The sequence below is a fragment of the Notothenia rossii genome (assembly GCF_949606895.1).
Source record: "Notothenia rossii genome assembly, chromosome: 1".
NCBI lineage: Eukaryota > Metazoa > Chordata > Actinopteri > Perciformes > Nototheniidae > Notothenia > Notothenia rossii.
The window spans coordinates 29,933,771-29,950,645 of record NC_136912.1 but is presented as its reverse complement, the minus strand read 5'-3'; the positions used below and the strand labels follow the sequence as shown (position 1 = coordinate 29,950,645).

General features: G+C 38.4%; 3 protein-coding genes across 4 annotated transcripts in view; 1 reads left to right on the top strand and 2 right to left on the bottom strand.

Annotated features, from left to right (window-relative positions):
* LOC307034643 (uncharacterized protein) overlaps window positions 1–16,875 on the top strand; it is a 46,322-nt gene that overhangs the window by 24,869 nt on the left and 4,578 nt on the right. The gene's annotated exons all lie outside the window — the stretch shown is intronic.
* On the bottom strand, window positions 17–8,080 carry cant1b (calcium activated nucleotidase 1b). 2 transcript variants are annotated; one of them, XM_079673374.1, is made up of 5 exons: window positions 7,750–8,080; window positions 3,495–4,091; window positions 3,275–3,415; window positions 2,875–3,078; window positions 17–1,154 (listed from the first exon to the last, which is right to left on the bottom strand). In XM_079673374.1, the coding sequence occupies exons 2-5, from the start codon at window positions 4,030–4,032 to the stop codon at window positions 784–786; spliced, it is 1,254 nt and encodes a 417-aa protein (XP_079529500.1). In that variant the 5' UTR covers window positions 4,033–4,091; window positions 7,750–8,080; the 3' UTR covers window positions 17–783. The 2 variants fall into 2 exon arrangements, with proteins under 2 accessions (XP_079529500.1, XP_079529499.1); XM_079673373.1 differs by lacking the exon at window positions 7,750–8,080 and adding an exon at window positions 6,123–6,261.
* afmid (arylformamidase) lies at window positions 8,771–16,485 on the bottom strand. Its single transcript, XM_079673441.1, has 11 exons — window positions 16,327–16,485; window positions 14,433–14,523; window positions 13,127–13,231; window positions 12,995–13,043; window positions 12,823–12,908; window positions 12,641–12,713; window positions 11,380–11,477; window positions 11,165–11,243; window positions 10,296–10,431; window positions 9,478–9,582; window positions 8,771–9,281 (listed from the first exon to the last, which is right to left on the bottom strand). Exons 1-11 carry the CDS (start codon window positions 16,354–16,356, stop codon window positions 9,252–9,254), a joined length of 882 nt encoding a protein of 293 aa, XP_079529567.1. The 5' UTR covers window positions 16,357–16,485; the 3' UTR covers window positions 8,771–9,251.

The window sequence follows — 16,875 nt, the reverse complement described above, 5'->3', positions numbered from 1 at the left end:
GAATACATAGCACACATTGAAACAAGAGAATTTATTTTAAATATTTGTATTTTGAGAGGATACAAAATGATTACAGAAATGTTACGGTTTAAATGTAATAGCTGGTGCTTCACATATTGGCCTGAGAAGCTTATAATATTCAGTTTATTTAAAATAAGTGAGAAATGTGAGGTTGAAAAAATATCACATGTAGCTTATGAATCAGAAGTTGATATGCATCAAGTAAATAAACCCATTACATTAATATAAATTATATATGAGATTTCAGTGTGTCTGATCAGGTAAGATAAAGCACAGAGCATTGAGTGAGTTTGATATTTCAAGTAGTAGGATATTTATTTCCATCCTTTAAAAGTATGTTATCCTGAGTGTCTGAGCAGCAGCGTTTGGCTGCAGGGCAAGAGATCCACATTACCTGGGGTTTCATACGCTGACAGCTCCTTATTTATATCGTTTGTTTGACCCAGACTCATCTGCAATATAAGTAGTGTCTGATTTTAAAACCATTAAATATCTTAATAACTAGCATAGCTCTATCAACCCTTTCATGCTAAATAACTTAATTAGTCAACTCCATTGTCTCTCCTTGTGATGACATTCTCCTTCTCTGTTGCCCTCTCTTGCTGCTCTTATACAATATCATTATGAAATATATAGCTTTGTGTCATTATTGCACAGTAGAACTGAGGGGAATTTAATACAAAGACTTAAAACAAGAGTGTTGCACGTATTCAGTCCACTTCTTAATCTCCTAGACCTTGCACACCTTCAGCTCTGCTCCTCTTAAATGAACTCCAGCCCTTCAAACTTCACATTCCCTATCTGTGTCTCGGGCATCAGCACCTGGCCGTCTAACGTAAAGGCAGTGATGTAGGTGGCGATGCTGCCTGCGTACTCCTCTGACTTCAGAGCCAGAATGATCTGATCGTCTGTGCCTGGGACAAATTTAAACGAGGAGAAACCGCGGATGAGGTTGAGCGGTCCGACGTGCCGCACTGTGAAGGAGCTGAAGTCTGCGGGGCAGGACAGGAGGAGGTTGGCGGCACGCTGCTCGTCTGCTGCCTCCTCGTAGTGTTTGTGACTGGCACGCCGAGGGAGGAAGAACCAGCGCTGCAGACGCTCGCTCCACGCTGCTGACTCATGGATAAGGTAGCCTATAGCACAAGGAGAGGTAATGAAGTGAAGAAGAGTATGAGGAGTGAAGAAGAGTATGAGGAGTTATGGAGACCAAATGTAACACTCATGGGTGTTATTTTTACTCCTCAAAATATATTTTTCCCCAACTATCCCACCCGTTGGGTGTGATTCACTCACAAAATGTCCTCTAATGGCGCATTTCCACCATGGCGCGGTTTAAGCGTGCCATGTCGGGCCTGTTTTTGGTTGCGTTTCCACTATGCCTAGTTCCGGCCCGGGGCTACTTTTTCACCTTTTTTCTGGCCCGACAAAATCGTGGTTCTATCGGGGCCAACAAACAGGGCTGAGTCGGGCTGAGTTTGCTAAACTAGAGAGAGAATCACAAGGGGGCTACAACTAAAACACAATGAACATATTTGACCGTGATTTAATTGTAATACACGTTTCAAAATGATGCCGAAGTAACAACATACTGATACCGTAAAAACCATGAATTAATGCTTTGACAAGTCTGCAGACAGACGGCAGGCGAAAAACCTTTTAAAATGTGTGATCTTCTTATTATAGACACATGCATTTCCAAACATTTGGTCTACCTATGCTGTAAAATTTATTATCTTTTCGATTTACACACGGCATCTATTGCACGTCTGTCCGTCCTGGGAGAGGGGTCCCTCCTCTGTTGCTCTCCCTGAGGTTTCTCCCATTTTTCCCTTTAAACTGTGAGTTTTCCCCGGACGTTTTTCCTTGTACAATGTGAGGGTCTAAGGACAGAGGGTGTCTTTTTCTCCTACTGATATTCTGCACAAACTGTGCCGTTGTATTTGCTGTAAAGTGTCCTTACTGTAGGGTATTTTTATTATATGTACAGCACTTTGGCTCGACCAAAAATTGTTTAAAAATGTGCTATATAAATAAAACTTGATTTGATTTGTTGTCTAAATGGAGATCGGCTAAGCTAACGTTGTATATGCTCCGACCGTCCACACTCACAACAACGGCCTATACAGACATAAATAAACCAGCGACTGTATTCGCCATGACACAGACAGTCTGTGGTTTGTACTTGTTTAACTTTTGTTTAGTTTCTGAACAGATATGAGGAGCTGCGAGCTCTGAGTGCTAACAGCTAACGGCTGTGTTGTTTTTCTGGGGCGCTCATTGAATATGACGTCACGGCTCCGCCTACACTGCATTACTATAGTTAAGCGCAGCATTAAAGTGAGCCGGGCCTAACAAGGCCTAACAAACCCGTACTAAGTCGAGCGAGGCCTGCGGTGGAAATGCGCTATAACTGTCCGGCAGCCAAAATACAGATGAGAAGCTTTAAGTTTCAAAACATCTACATTTTCCCTCTGCATCTCTCGACCAGACAGTGTATTAGGTCTGTTGTAGATATTTAAAAAACAAACAATATGGAGATAGTAAAGGGGGTGTAATATTCAGAGAAAAAAACCTAGAATTTACAAGATAAAAAAAAAAAGACTTGGATATTTTCTTAGGTTGAGTTGTAAATTCTCAACTTTTTCTTCATTAAAGAAGTTGCAAAAAACGTTATCCTCCAATGAAATGAATGGTGATTTTATATACAGCATTTTTCTTCCTGTTTTCTTTTTTTTTTAAATAAGGAACCCCCAACATCTGAAACTCAAACTGCACCATCAGTACCCCTGATAAGATCCAATACCAACAGTGACTGATAGTGTATGTGACAGGACCATAAAGAAAAGTCCTGACCTGGTGGTTGTATCCCTGTGGCGCTCCGCAGGGCATTGTAGTGGGGCACCCAGTTCTCATGCTGCACGTCACCATGGTAACCGACAACCTTCACCCACTCCGGGTGGTTGTTGACGACTTCCCCAGTGGTGGTGGTCCACTCTTTGCCCAGGCCGCCAACATACAGGTGCTCATCCTTCACTGCCAGCCACTCTGCTTTGAATCCTGCACACAAAGCAAGGAGTGATTCGTTAACCTCTTGAACACCAAAACAATATAAGAAAGGCTTCAATGCACTACTTTTTTTGGTTCATTTCTAGACTTTTTTTGTGTGGAAAAGAGCTTGTGAAGTTGAAGTAAATCAGAATCAGATATATAGAAATACATGGATAGTGGTATATGGACATATTTTCAGACTGACCTTTGGAGACGGAGCCGTCCCCGTCGGGTAATATGACCCAGGGGACCGCCTGGTTGCCCTCGATCCTGTACACCACGCCGGTACGGTCGTCCACGCTGTACAGGTGACCATTGAACGCCACCAGCTCAGACAGCTCCATACCTGCAACACCGGGACAAAGACAAATTGAGGTAACTAACATTCTACTGTGAGAATAGTGTGTTTGTTAATGTTCCCATACCTCGTCCTTTCTCAGCCAGATGACTCTCCAGCGTGACCGTGTCAGCGTCCCACTCCACCTCCAGTCTGTCGGCACTGTTTGAAATAGTGAGGTATCCTCTCTTCATGTAGCTGAACCACGTCTGGTCCTTAGAGCTGCGTGACGCTGTGTCCAGATCTGCGATCACGGCGATACGGTAGCGGATGCCGTGCTCCGTCTTCACCGGCCGACTTAACGGGTACGTGTTGTTGTAAGGTCTTAACCCTCTCTGGTGGCGGGTCGGGTTTTGTGCAGCCTGTCTGTTTATGTCCCTGAGGAGGCCCCCTTCACCCTCGTTGTGCATCTGCAAACTGTGAACCCCGTTGCGATAGTCACCTCTCGTAGCAGCGTTTTTGCCCCCTACTGTCCGGTTCAGGTATAGCATGAGCACTAAAGCTAGCAGGGTCGCAACTGTGATCGCCCGCCATTTAGGGTGGAAGCGTGAGTCTGAGGCGGTAGCTTGTGTCATGGACACCAAGGCCAGAGGGAGACCCCGGACCGAGAGGCCGAAGGAGCTCATCGAAGTATTGCTTCCATCCTCAGGCTCGGACGGGGGGGGGCATTCCCTACAGCCTGGGACTGAGGGAGAGAGGCACATTAGAGGCAAGATGGGGGATGTGGTATTTTACAAAATATAACAAAAACAGACAACTGTAAAAAAGATAAAAATCTTAATACATCTATATATTTCTTTTGCTTAAAATTCAATATACATATTCCCTTTAGGTATTCAAAACACCTTGTTAAGTTATTGTTCATTACATGAACATTAGAAACCCTATTTGCAGCTTCTTTGTCAAATGTTATCAAAGATCTGTAGGATGTTGGATTAAATAACACCGAAACAATGGCTGGGGAACATGAAAGAATGAACGTGGGGAGGATGACGAATTGGGAAAATAGGCGGCTAGTTCTTTTGTTCTTTGTTCAAAACAGAGCTTTGTTGTACTCAAGCAGAACTTCTCATCTGCATACTGAGTAGGCTAAAGGCCCGTCCTCGCTCTGTTTTGATGTTAAGGTCAAATTATGTTTATATGTGCACTGAAACTGTAAATCACTTGTGCGGTGTGGGGAAAACTAGTTTGCTCTGCACCACTTCACATATAACATTACACTTGATGTGGCCTCCACCTCAATGATTGGTTAAACTCCTTATCCCCGTGATCCGGTCCAGTGATTTTGCCAGTGTTGGACCAATACCGGATCAGCACATTCAAAAACAGTCAACTCTAATAGATGTGAGACTTTTTCATGTTTTTACTTGGACATAAGGGTTCAAGAGTTTTTGAAGCACATGTGGGTCATCTCACACAAATAAAGACCACCTCCACAAAAAGTAATTTAAAATAAGACAAATCTTTAGGGAGGCAAAGTGTGACGCGTTAATGAGTGAGAATGTTGTTGAGGCCCTCATCTACCCATTACATTGATCAAATCATGAGATTAATAACGTCCTCTGTGGATTAAGGGAATCGACCAAAGAGCATTAGCTAAAATGCAATGTCAACAAGTAAAAAACAAGCCAATACTTAATCTGTTCGTGGAAGAAATATTTGAAAAGATACAAATATACACCTGATGAGTTGTAGTATCAGTCGGACACCTCTCAGGCCTAATGTGTTCAGGTAATAGTAAACGTAAGGTTGTAAGGAACTCATCTTAAGGTCAAAGACAGGAAAATAGGATACTGTGATTTCACCAAACAACCAAATCTAAAACTGTGAAGTCAACGTTCTGAAGACTGTGTAGGTTAGAATGAGACGCCAAGAGACACCCTGCACGCTGAAATAGGAGAGGTGCGCTTGTTTTGTGAGAACTAGAGTGCCAAGATGAACCTTGACCTTTCCGTTGTCAAGAGTTACCAGCATGTACAGTCATAAGTCATAGCTCTATCAACCCTTTCATGCTAACTGAATGTGGTTAAAAAATAATCATTGCGAAGTAATAACTGAACAAATGTTATAATTATTGTAATTTTACTAGATGTTTTTCCTTGCACATTCAGTACCGAAAAGCCGTATTGCTTGCAGTTCAGAAAGCCATTTCCTTAAACATTTTTTACCACCTTCCTAGCAATTACAAATGATTGCTTGAGATTGAATCATAATTAGTTACCGTGACAATGCAGCTACAAAATGAATGGAATTTTTAGCGTTGGAGGATGATGCCATAGTAAATTACACAATTATGGTAAACTTGTGGCAATAACTCTGAGACTGAAGTAAGAGCAATTAAATTGATAAGTTATCACCATTAAGCAACCCAAAATAAATGTCACAACAGCGTCAGCGGTAATGTTGGTCTCAGTGAGAGATCAATATTAGGCAGCTGAAGAAAACTCCAAAACATGGGAGAAAAACACAAGCCGGTTTGAGGAAATATTTCAACCACATCCCATTCAGCTGTTAACCATTACATATGCGCTCTGCCTCTTCAGCGACTCTCAACAAGTTCATATTACACAACTAACATGCTTACACGCAGACATGTCAAACTTGGCCAACAAATAATGCCCTTATTGTCACTATTGTACACATTGCCCATATTCCCCGTCTCTCTACAGCACAGACCCAAACACTGCCTCGCTGTATGATGAATTAAATTATTCACCCTTCCTTTGCCTCTTGTCTCCTGAACACGCTGTAACCATCATGCTGTTCTCCTTCGCATGCATCCCATAATGAACTTTAGGTCTACTTCAACCCTCCGTCTGACCCACATGAATAACTGATCCCTATCTTCAGACTCTCCTCCTTTTCTCTCCATTACCCTATCTCAAGTTTCCACCCCTTCTTGTTGACTCCAAAAATGAAAAGGGGAGGCTTAAATAAAAATAAGGTGTACTATGTGATTGTTAGAATAACAATGGGATTAAAGTAATTGATTATTCGGCGGGGCAACACAGTGAATCTTGAACAAAAGGTTTTGAATTCACTTTTAAAAGCCAAGGTTGCACTTCCAAAGAGAACTGAAGATGTCTAGACAGAAAATATAAGTCTAAATCCCCTGATGGTTTAATACGTCCAAGTCTCCATTATGTTTCATGCCCACTGTGTCATTCAAGGTCACAACAAGGGCAGCAGAGGTGTGTTTGTCTGTGTTTGACTTTTTTAAATCTTGACTGTTTCCTGAGTGTGCTCGTCATAGACCCTAACACCAATTTTCAGAGGATGTCAATTGCATAAATTGTATAATTTCGTATTCATATTATCAATAAATCCAGTTTATTAAGCAGCGAAAGGTTACAACTTCAGAGTATACCTATTTAATATTTACAGATGTATTCCTACAAAAGAAAAACATAACTTTCACCTAGAAGCTTTTTTGGAGCATTCAACCACTTCTCATGGTCTCACTGTCACCCTATGACATTTGTTTTCTTTCTAACTGATATTCATCAGAGGTTTGACAGGGATGTCTCAGTGGCTTTTGAGGGCATTGTAATACATATATCCGATTAAGTGGATCATTAAACAGGGACAACCACCATAGTGCAAATGTTTGTATGTCTTCTGTTAGTTATGTCACTTTGTCAGACCTTTATTGACACTACAGATCCAACACCTATTAAGCTCAATACACACATTTGTTTTGACCAATAACAAATAGTAACTCGTGTTTAACATGGTAAAAGAAGATGTAAACAGACAAGTAGTACATAACCTCAGCATCGGCCGCCCACATAACAACGGTTTCAAGACATTATGTACAGTACTGTTATGTTAAGAAATAAAGAGAACAAACATTAGTCCTTGTAGAACCGACAAGGTAACGTTAAAGCTGCAGCAACATTGCTCTTTTGATAAGTAAATTAATGTATCTTTGCCTGCCAGCCACCAAGACAGACGGACCCGACGAGCCGGTGTTGTGCACTCCCGATAACACTAATAAACTTTGACCAGCTTTCAAAAAAGTGAAAATGTTCAAAAGTCAACCTTAAAACGCTGACTTCAGTCCCAGAAAAATGTTTAAACATGACCTTCATCAGAAATACTGAAATGTCGATTAATATAAAGAGAGCTAAGCATTTGTTTATGTAAGAGTTGGAACTACACCGGTCCGTTTAAACATGTTAGCCGTGAAGCTAACACCAGCTAGCAACTCAGATTGCTAGCATACTCTTATGTCATGCTAACGTTAGAACTGCTAACACTCTTATTCAGTGGACTTAGGACGCTTAACGGAGGTAAGAGTCATCAGGTCGTCATTTTGTGACTTTAAAAACCTTAAGGCTTACCTGATGCAGAGGGTATCCAAGCTCGACCGACTGGCCATATTTGATGGGCTGTGATCTCCGGGCGATTAGCTCCTCCTGCCTGGAGACCAACTGATGTCAACACTCAACTTCCCAAACTGCCCCCAAAACCTCAACTACTGAACAGCAAATGATGTTGAACCAATCAAAAATAATTAACACTGATATATGATGTATTATTGACTACAAATTCACAAAATAACAGAAATAGTAAGAGGAAAATCATTTTTAGATAGGGACAATCCCTCCACCCATGGCCACTAAACATTTAGGGGTGAAAAAGCTCCTAAAAAACTTGACCGTCCATTAATAATTGATACAGCCTTAATCTAACACACCTTTGATGATCTAGATGAGGTGGACTCAATATTAAGAACACAAGCAATTTAAAGTCAAACTAAACAGAATAACGTGTATTAAAGATATTATTTGGGCTGTTTTATTCAGACTTTATTCGTTTTAGCTACATGAAGTTGACTTATAAAGTTACCTTGGTTTTTTGTTTAGATTGTGGGAATTTTACAAACTTTATTTGGGATAAGAAAGGTATATATAAAAAAAGGTTTCCAGAGAGTTTGACAATAGTAATGATGCAGGGCCTACCTCATATCAGTGGTAAACATTTCCCTAATACACTTTTATTCAAAGACATTACCATCTTGTTTTGGAGCATTATATAATATGCCACTATAATCAAATTAAAGCAAATCTCTTCTACTAGTAGCCTATGCATACCAAAACAAACAACATCATTACAGAGATTTTCAAATATATATATATATTTATTGAGATGATTCTCTCTATAATCTACAGTAATGATTAAGACATTTTGTAAACAATTACCAAAGATACTAGAACAAGCGCAGTAACAATGTGCATCAGGGACATTTTGTCTCATTTGATCTTTAAAAATATGTGCATTTAAATATCAGTTATCTTCTATATTAGGCTCAAATAAACAGTGCACATATATAGTGTTCATTCAATTTCCCAGGGGGAGATATGTGTATACAAAACAAAAGCTTTATTCTTTTTTGTATGATACATCAGCACTCCCGAAATGAGTATTGTTGTCTTACCCATGGTCTTTAAGTGGCGGTTCAGATTGTCACAAGAACGAAAATCACAAAAGAGACAGACCCACCCTCTCAGTGTGCCGGTGGAACAGTACTTCTTGATGATACCATTGTGCACTATGGTCGGTTAATAGTCTGTTTGAATATGAGCAGGTTTAAAAGTAGTAGAATTTGCTACAATGACCATCCTTATAGTGACTCGGGTTCTGACAGTAGTAGCTACAGTGAACATAGAGGTCATGATAGAGTTAACTAGTCAAACCAATCCATGCAAGATTGTACATTTACTGTTTTACAAACCTGAAATAATGCATATATTATCATTATCATTTCACAATGACCCTGTTCTGAGGTGCATGTGGATACAGAGGTATGTGGATATTAGATGATGCATCAAAGACTGCCACCTCAGCTCTTCCCCATCGTCTCCAAGAGAAGCTACGGAGGAAAATAGAAATGAATCAAAACACAACTGCTCCTACCAAAAGTTTTGTGTGGGAAACTACTTCAAATGGGTTTGATGTTTAATAAAAACGTAAGTATACTACAATGGCTTTTGCTGTTGTCAGTACAGAAAGAAATGATGGAAAATAGCATTAACATTCATTATGTTTTGTTTTTTTAGTCTTTGTACCTTTGTTAGGTGATACTCCCCATCTACAAGTTGCTCGATGATACTAAAGTGGTCTGTGTTGGCCACATCTTCCAAGGTCACATCAAGTCCTGACGCCTCCAAAGTCTTTAAAGCAAGGAGACAGAGGTAAGAAAATAATACATATTCACAGAATGCTTACAAATCACACACTGAAAAAACTATTAGCACATGGTGAATAGCAACAGGGTAATTAAAGGTTAATTGTACAGTGAGGCTGTCATTAATTTAAAATGATCCCCGACACAACACGCTTATTATAAATATTTTGACACAAAATATTGATTTAAAAATGATAGAATCTATTTAATCTATCTATTTAAAAAATGTTGGTTCCTAATCAATTGTTTAACGTTCAAATATAAAATGTAACATTTTGTCTTGTTACAGTTTCCTAAATTAAAAAGGTAAAGGATTTGTTAACTGTCTTGGTTTTTATTTTATTTTTAATTGTAACACGTAATTCATCAAAGTTCACCTTGGGTTCAACATTTTGTGGTGGACATTTGTCACTATTTGTTGAAATGTTATAAACAAAGCCATTCATCTGTAAAAATATCTGATTATTGATGATAAAAATAATAATTATCTGCAACCTTTCAAATCAACCCCAATGAGTTGTTGACCAGTAGCGTTTGTTTGCTATATTTTTAATAGTAAGGTATTGTTTGGACTTTAAACAGGGATGCACACGCTACACAATCCTGCCTGTTTCACTGTATTGCTCACAAGACAGTTCCACCTTAAATAAATACTACCTTTAACATCTAACAGTAATAGTGTTCATCAGCAGCACTGACTTTGTAGTATTCTTCTGACTGCTTGCGAAACTCCGGCGAGTCGTTCTCAGCGACGGCTACGATGATGTGGCAGCTGGAGGACGAGAGCTTGAGCTGAGGGACCAGCTGACTGGGGCTGTTCCTCACCGCCACCTCCCTGCCAACAGGTGACACCCGGGGGACAGAGGAGTCAAATGCTGACTGGTACAACAAATCAGCACAGGATTATTACACAGACACACCCATACAGATCTCTTCCACAAAGAAAATAACACATTACATTAACTCACTGATTCCTCATCTGGATCATGATCTCATTTTTAGTCTGGAAGCTCTTCTCTTTGCAGTTCACTATTGTTCCAGTAGTTATGTGAATTAAAGAAGCTCAAAATGTAGTATCATGTAAAGCTGGCTTGGCATGGCATAGCTGATTTTTGGGAAAAAATAAAATATCTATAGAATATTTATAAATTAAGACTGATGTTAATAGAATAATTTATCACAATTTGCATAGCTCTTCCAGGAGCCACAAAAGGATTTAAGCAACTCAATGATCGGTGGAGTGACCCAAAGAAAATGTATAGCTTCCACATGATATTCCAAATTAAGATGGATTGGGAAGAACTGATCCAAAGTTGTTCTGTATTATCTGACTTGCAAATGTCCATAAGAAATTGTAACAAAAACTACTGAATCCCGCCAATGTCCCTGTATTCATATAGCATAAACCAGCTTAAGATCTGGTCTCTTTCAGCAGAACTCTAATTATGTAAACAATATAATGCTCACTGGTTCTGCACAGGTAGGTTGTAAAAAGTGTATAGCTATCAGATCTCTACAGTGCATGTAATTGCACTTAAAAGGAACATGCACTGCAGTAAGGAACGTACTCTGTCATCTTCAGAGGCTCGTTGACATAGGTGGACAGGATGGGCAGCAGGTCGTATATTCCACTGACAAGGAAAGCACCTACAAGACAATTAGAGAAAATACAACAAAGGTAAAAAGTACATGAGCTGGATTGGTCTTAATTGTTCTGAGTGTCTGCTTCTTTTAAAGTATTTAGTGTTTGTCAGTTGGACGCATTTCACCTGTCGGACCTTACCTTTAATCTGAGGAGTGATGCTGTACTCAGACCAGTCAGTGGAGAGGACCATGGCAGCCAGGTGAGCCCCGGCAGAGTGACCACACAGGTACAAGCCGCTGATGGACAGATTAAAATAAGTTTAACCGAGACAGTGGATTTTGTGGCTTTTTTTAGAGCAGGGTCAGAGTTCGCCCAAACATGGAAGGAGCATGGGATCATTGGAGTTGTTGTAACTGCTATTCTGATCATTGCTCCAAATATTTTACTAGCTGGGAGCCAAACAAAACACCAAGATCTCCTCCTCTCGAAAACAAACCAACCGGTGATTAAAAGCAGTAAAACACAGAGAAAACAGCTTCCTGTTAAAATCTGTGTTTTTCAGAAGCAGTTCAGCAGACACAAAGATTCCCAGTTAGCTGTGGCTAATGTTTGCTCAGCTTGTGTCTCCGATACCTTAATATCAAGATGCCTGATGACTAAAACCCTTCATCTGGTTAAAGGTGACCTATCATGAAAAAGGCAATTTTGTACGTCTTTTACACATGAATATGTGTCCCCGGTGTTCCAGGGAACTCACCAAGTGTCAGAAAACACAACCCTCTCTATTTTCCTCCATACCCAAATCTCTTAAAAAGGGGCTGCAATGGATCTGATACAGACTGATCCACATTTGAACACTTCTATGACGTCACAGAAGTGGCGCTACGGCTATTGGGCCAACTCCACCAATCAGGAGGAGACAGCCACGGACATTGCCGTTCGAAAGCGCTGGAGACGCTGTAGTACATATGCCAGGCCTGTAGATGGTGCTGTTCTCACAGAATCAGCCCATGCAAAGACAGTGTTAAATTGAGTGAAATGAGGAATGGCTAAAATCTGGCTAAAATGCATGATCTATTTGGTATTTTGAAAAACAAAAAGTATAAATATGCCTTATATAGGTATGGTCCTACACTATATTATTCAAATATAGCATGATAGAACAATTGTGGCTTAAAACTGGATAAAGAGTACACTTATGACAGCTTCAATCCTGACGCATGCAAAAAATAAATAGAACACGATTGGAGGAAACCAAATGAAACGTACTGTTACTGTGATAGAAATGGTATATTTCTTTAGGTTTAACATTTTTGGAAACATTTTGAATTGCACAGGTATAGAGATAAATACAAATATATATAGGAGATCCAGTCCTTTGTAATTGAAAAAGTTACATATTATGTTTTTAAGATGAATATTTTCAGTAATAAGTATCACCGATAACAAGCAGAGGTACCTGATGTGAGAATACTGCTGGACAACAGACACAACACTGCGGCGCACTTGAGACACCATCAGGTCCATGTTGCCTGAAGCAGACACAAGCAGAAGGATATCATTCCCATTTCATATACATAAAAAAATGTCTTATTTTCCACAACCTAGAGAGACAACCTTGTCAGAATTGAAAATCTGTACCTTTGGGGGCGATGTCATAGCCGACGGCAACCACCACTACACCTTTACCAACGAGTGGAACAGCCATGAATCCTGAATCCTCCTTGCTGCATGAGAAAAAAGGATCAATGTCAAAATCATGAGCAAGAAATTGAAATCAAACTGAGATGCAAGAGAGAGTATAATGCAGTACCTGAGAAACTGCCAGTAGCCTCCATGTAGGTAAATAACAAGGGGGACATCTGAAACAGAGAGAATCAGATCAGTTAAACCCCTACACATTAAATATGTGTCTGTATATGTCATATGTTACACATGTATGTACCCAAAGAGTTGGTGCTGGGTATGTAAACATCTAGTTTTTCTCCATCTCCCTCCCCATACGGCACGTTGAGCAACGTTTGAGCCAGACCACGGGCACGCTCCGTACCTGGAAACACACCGTAAAGCAATATCAGTTTGTGAAGAAAAAAATGCAATAAATACATTAAAGTTAAAAAAACAGAATAATAATAAGCATGGAATGATGAGTTAGTCAATATTAAAAGAAGTTGGGGACATGAAAACACATTTTGACTGATTTTTGACTGATTTTGACATAAATACATTCACAACTTGTGTTGTGTCACATGTGTAAAACACATGTTTTTTAAAATGCTGCACTTGATAATATCCTGGCATAATATTATATCTGTGTGGCTGAAAGGAGAACGCCCCTTTTATACTTATAAAGAAACCGATTTTCAATCAAACTACGGAAAACTTAAAACTCATCAATTATAGATAGTCAATAACTAATAACATGTTTTTTTATTCTGTTACACACTATTATTCATTTATTTTATACCTGTGTTATTCATGTTTTATGTTTGTTTTATTCTCTTTTTTTGAAAGAAGAAAGGCCGAAATGCCATTTTATAATGTGTTTCCGCTGCACTATTTCTTAGTGTTCTTAATGTCTTTCACTTTTGTAAAGGACTTTGAATTGCCTTGTGTTGAAAGTGCTATATAAATAAACTTACGAAATGTTAGTTAGTTAAAAATATATATATATTACTTTTACTTAACAAAATATATTCACAGTAAAGTTGTACAACAGAACATGTCTCAATGAGGTTAAATAAAAACAGAAAATGTTAAACACTTTATTAACAAGGAAGAGCAACATATTTTAAAGACCCTCATATACAATTTCCTTGTTATAGTTTTCGCTGCGAAACCATGGACAGTATGCATACCCAATTCAATGAATGTCTCACTAAGTCATTTGTTATAGAATATGTAAAGAAGAGGCGTTTTTATAGCCTCTGTTGTTTAAATTTAAGTTGTTCAAGGAATATAGCCTACATTAGTAGGCATACACAAATATAGTCTAAAAATAGCCTATTAATTCATTTTAAAAACGTTTGACATTTGTTTTCACAGCTTGAGCCTGCGTTTCCAAATATCTTTTTAAAAAGGATATCTCCTATTTAGGGTTTAAATTCTCCGACACTGACAGATATCCACGGGGTTACAGTTTATCTGAACACCTGTGTTGCTCTGACGCTGCCCCGGCCTGCCCTGTGTGCTAATAACCGGATTTATGGGCATTGTTGCTAATTAGCATGTTAGCTTCAAAACACACCGACCTTCCTTCAGAGCCTTCACGTGAGCTTTGATCACGTCGTCTGCAGACATCCTGTGCGACCACCGGCTGGGGGAGTACTGCTTCTCGAGCTCCTGTCACACAGAGGGACTGCTGTCAGCCATGAGAGCCGAGACACCGACCCCCATGAGCCGCAGAGGAACACGGTGAACAGCGCCCTCCCCTGCATTAGCCCCCTGCTTTAGTCTCTGAGTTCATTTAGTTCTGAGAGCTGGGCCGTTTTAACTGCATTGTGCAGGGTGAATACAAATATAACTACAGAAAACATGCAAGGAAGTAAAATGGAGCAACCTTTCTTTATTATTATTATTATTATTATTATTATTATTATTATTATTATTATTATTATTATTATTATTATTATTCTGTAATACTGCATTTATTTAATTCTTCAGGGTAACTTGTCATGTTCTGTTGTATTTACTTATTGGTCAGACAGAGGGTGTCAAATTGTCATACTGATATTCTGTAAAAACTGTGAAGTCCACTGAGACAAATGTAACATTTGTGATATTGGGCTATATAAATAAACATTGATTGATTGATTGATTGATTGATTGATTGATTGATTGATTGGTATTTTTCTAGTATATTATTGTTCTTGTAGCCTAAACATAAATACAAAAGTTATAGTTTCAAAAAGCAAGATGTTTTATTATAGTTATATAATTGCTCATTTTTTACAATTGCATTCCTTTTACTATGTTTATGTAAGCACTATTTTACACAAAGCAAATTGGTTTATATGTATGTGTTAACTTTTTGCCAATATACCCGTGTCTAATTATAAATAAATTGAATAAAAATACTTATATAAACATTAACAGTTGAATTACAATTGTGCACTAAAAACATAAAATGAAATGAATATATAAAACATAACAGTTCAAGTAAGAATATGCCCATTTTATTAAAATATATAACATTTATAATAGATGGTATTATGGTTTATTTGTATTAATAACTAAAACATTTTTTATAATTATAACATTTTAAAGTAACTGACGCCTACTTTATTTGATTATTTTCTTTTTCTAGTACTTTTCCTTCTACTCCAAATATTGAAAGCTACTTTACTCTACTTAAGATATTTTGATAATATTAGGTGCTACGCAGATTTAGATTATTCATGGTAAATATGAATTAGTTAATCATTCAGATTTATTATGCATTACCAACTGCCACTCCTATATTTTGAATGCTGACACTTAACCTGAATACAGTTTTGAATGCAAGACTTACTTTAGTTTTAACGTCTACACTTCGGTATTACTAGTTTGGCCTAGTTCCTCCACCACTGATTATAATTCTCATACGCACTACCACAGGTGGAAGATGTACTCAGATCTTGTACTTAAGTATGTACAAGTACCAGAGTGTAGTACTCTGTTACAAGTAAAAGTCCAGCATTCAAAATGTTACTCAAGTAGAAAAGTTTTAGCATCAAAATATACTTAAAGTACCAAAAGTACTCATTATGCAGATAGGAATAACATTATTTATGTATTAAAGTGTTATCAAAGCTGGTAAAGTTGCAGCTAGTTTTATTTGACTTTGTATACTGCAGGGTAGCTTATGTATTTACTCAAGGTGTAACTAAAGTCTGAGTTGATTATAGTTCACATCATTAATCAAAATCTGCAAAGTAACTAAAGGTATTAAGTAAATGTAGTGGAGTAAAATAACACTATTTACCACTGATTTATAGTGACGTAGAAGTACAAAGTAGCATAACATGGAAATACTCAAGTAAAGTACAAGTATCTCAAAATTGTACTTACACTACTTGAGTAAATGTACTTAGTTACTTCCCACCTCTGCGCACAACAATATCATAATACTAGAGGAGATTAAAATAAAAGGTTTACTACTCTTACATCTTTCTTCAGATCAGTCCAGTGTGACATGTTTTCTCCTGGAGTTTCCAAAGTCTGCAGGCAGATAAATCAGAGCCACAGCTGAAGCACTGCACTTTAGACTAAAGCTACAGTTGAACGGTTCCCTGTAACTGCTGGCGAGACCTTGAAAACGTGTTTACAGCAGAGAGGGGGATGGGACAACTACTGAATATATTGTCTCCATAACAATCTCTCTGACAAACCATGTGACCCCTACAGAGTGAGGAAGTAAAATCATGCAAAGATATTTGTCTGATTTAAAAAAAGTTTCATATTTCTTTAAAGCTCTTCTTCCTTTGAGGTTGTTTGACTGAGTGATATAATATGAGGCTCAACAAGAGGATGGGAAACGGGGTGATTTTGATTAAGATATTTTTTGTTAAAATAAGGAAAATAATCAGAGTTTGTTTCAATTAGTTAGGTTAGGATTATTCCCCCAATTTTTCCGAACAAGCGTTTCCCACCATGGGAGTCAGACTTCGCTGATTGGTCATTTAAGTCTGTCGCCACATCCGTTGAATTTCCGTG

What these genes read in the sequence shown, in the direction of transcription:
- cant1b (XM_079673373.1), bottom strand. Translation starts at nt 6,186, where the DNA reads ATGCATGCGAAGGAGAACAGCATGATGGTTACAGCGTGTTCAGGAGAC. An exon ending in TCTGGCTGAGAAAGGACGAG is followed by an intron (nt 3,416 to 3,494) that starts GTATGGGAACAT and finishes CCGGTGTTGCAG; the next exon opens with GTATGGAGCTGTCTGAGCTG. An exon ending in CACAGGGATACAACCACCAG is followed by an intron (nt 1,155 to 2,874) that starts GTCAGGACTTTT and finishes CTTGTGCTATAG; the next exon opens with GCTACCTTATCCATGAGTCA.
- afmid (XM_079673441.1), bottom strand. Translation starts at nt 16,356, where the DNA reads ATGTCACACTGGACTGATCTGAAGAAAGAT. An exon ending in ACCCAGCACCAACTCTTTGG is followed by an intron (nt 13,044 to 13,126) that starts GTACATACATGT and finishes TCTCTGTTTCAG; the next exon opens with ATGTCCCCCTTGTTATTTAC. An exon ending in GGCTACTGGCAGTTTCTCAG is followed by an intron (nt 12,909 to 12,994) that starts GTACTGCATTAT and finishes TTTCTCATGCAG; the next exon opens with CAAGGAGGATTCAGGATTCA.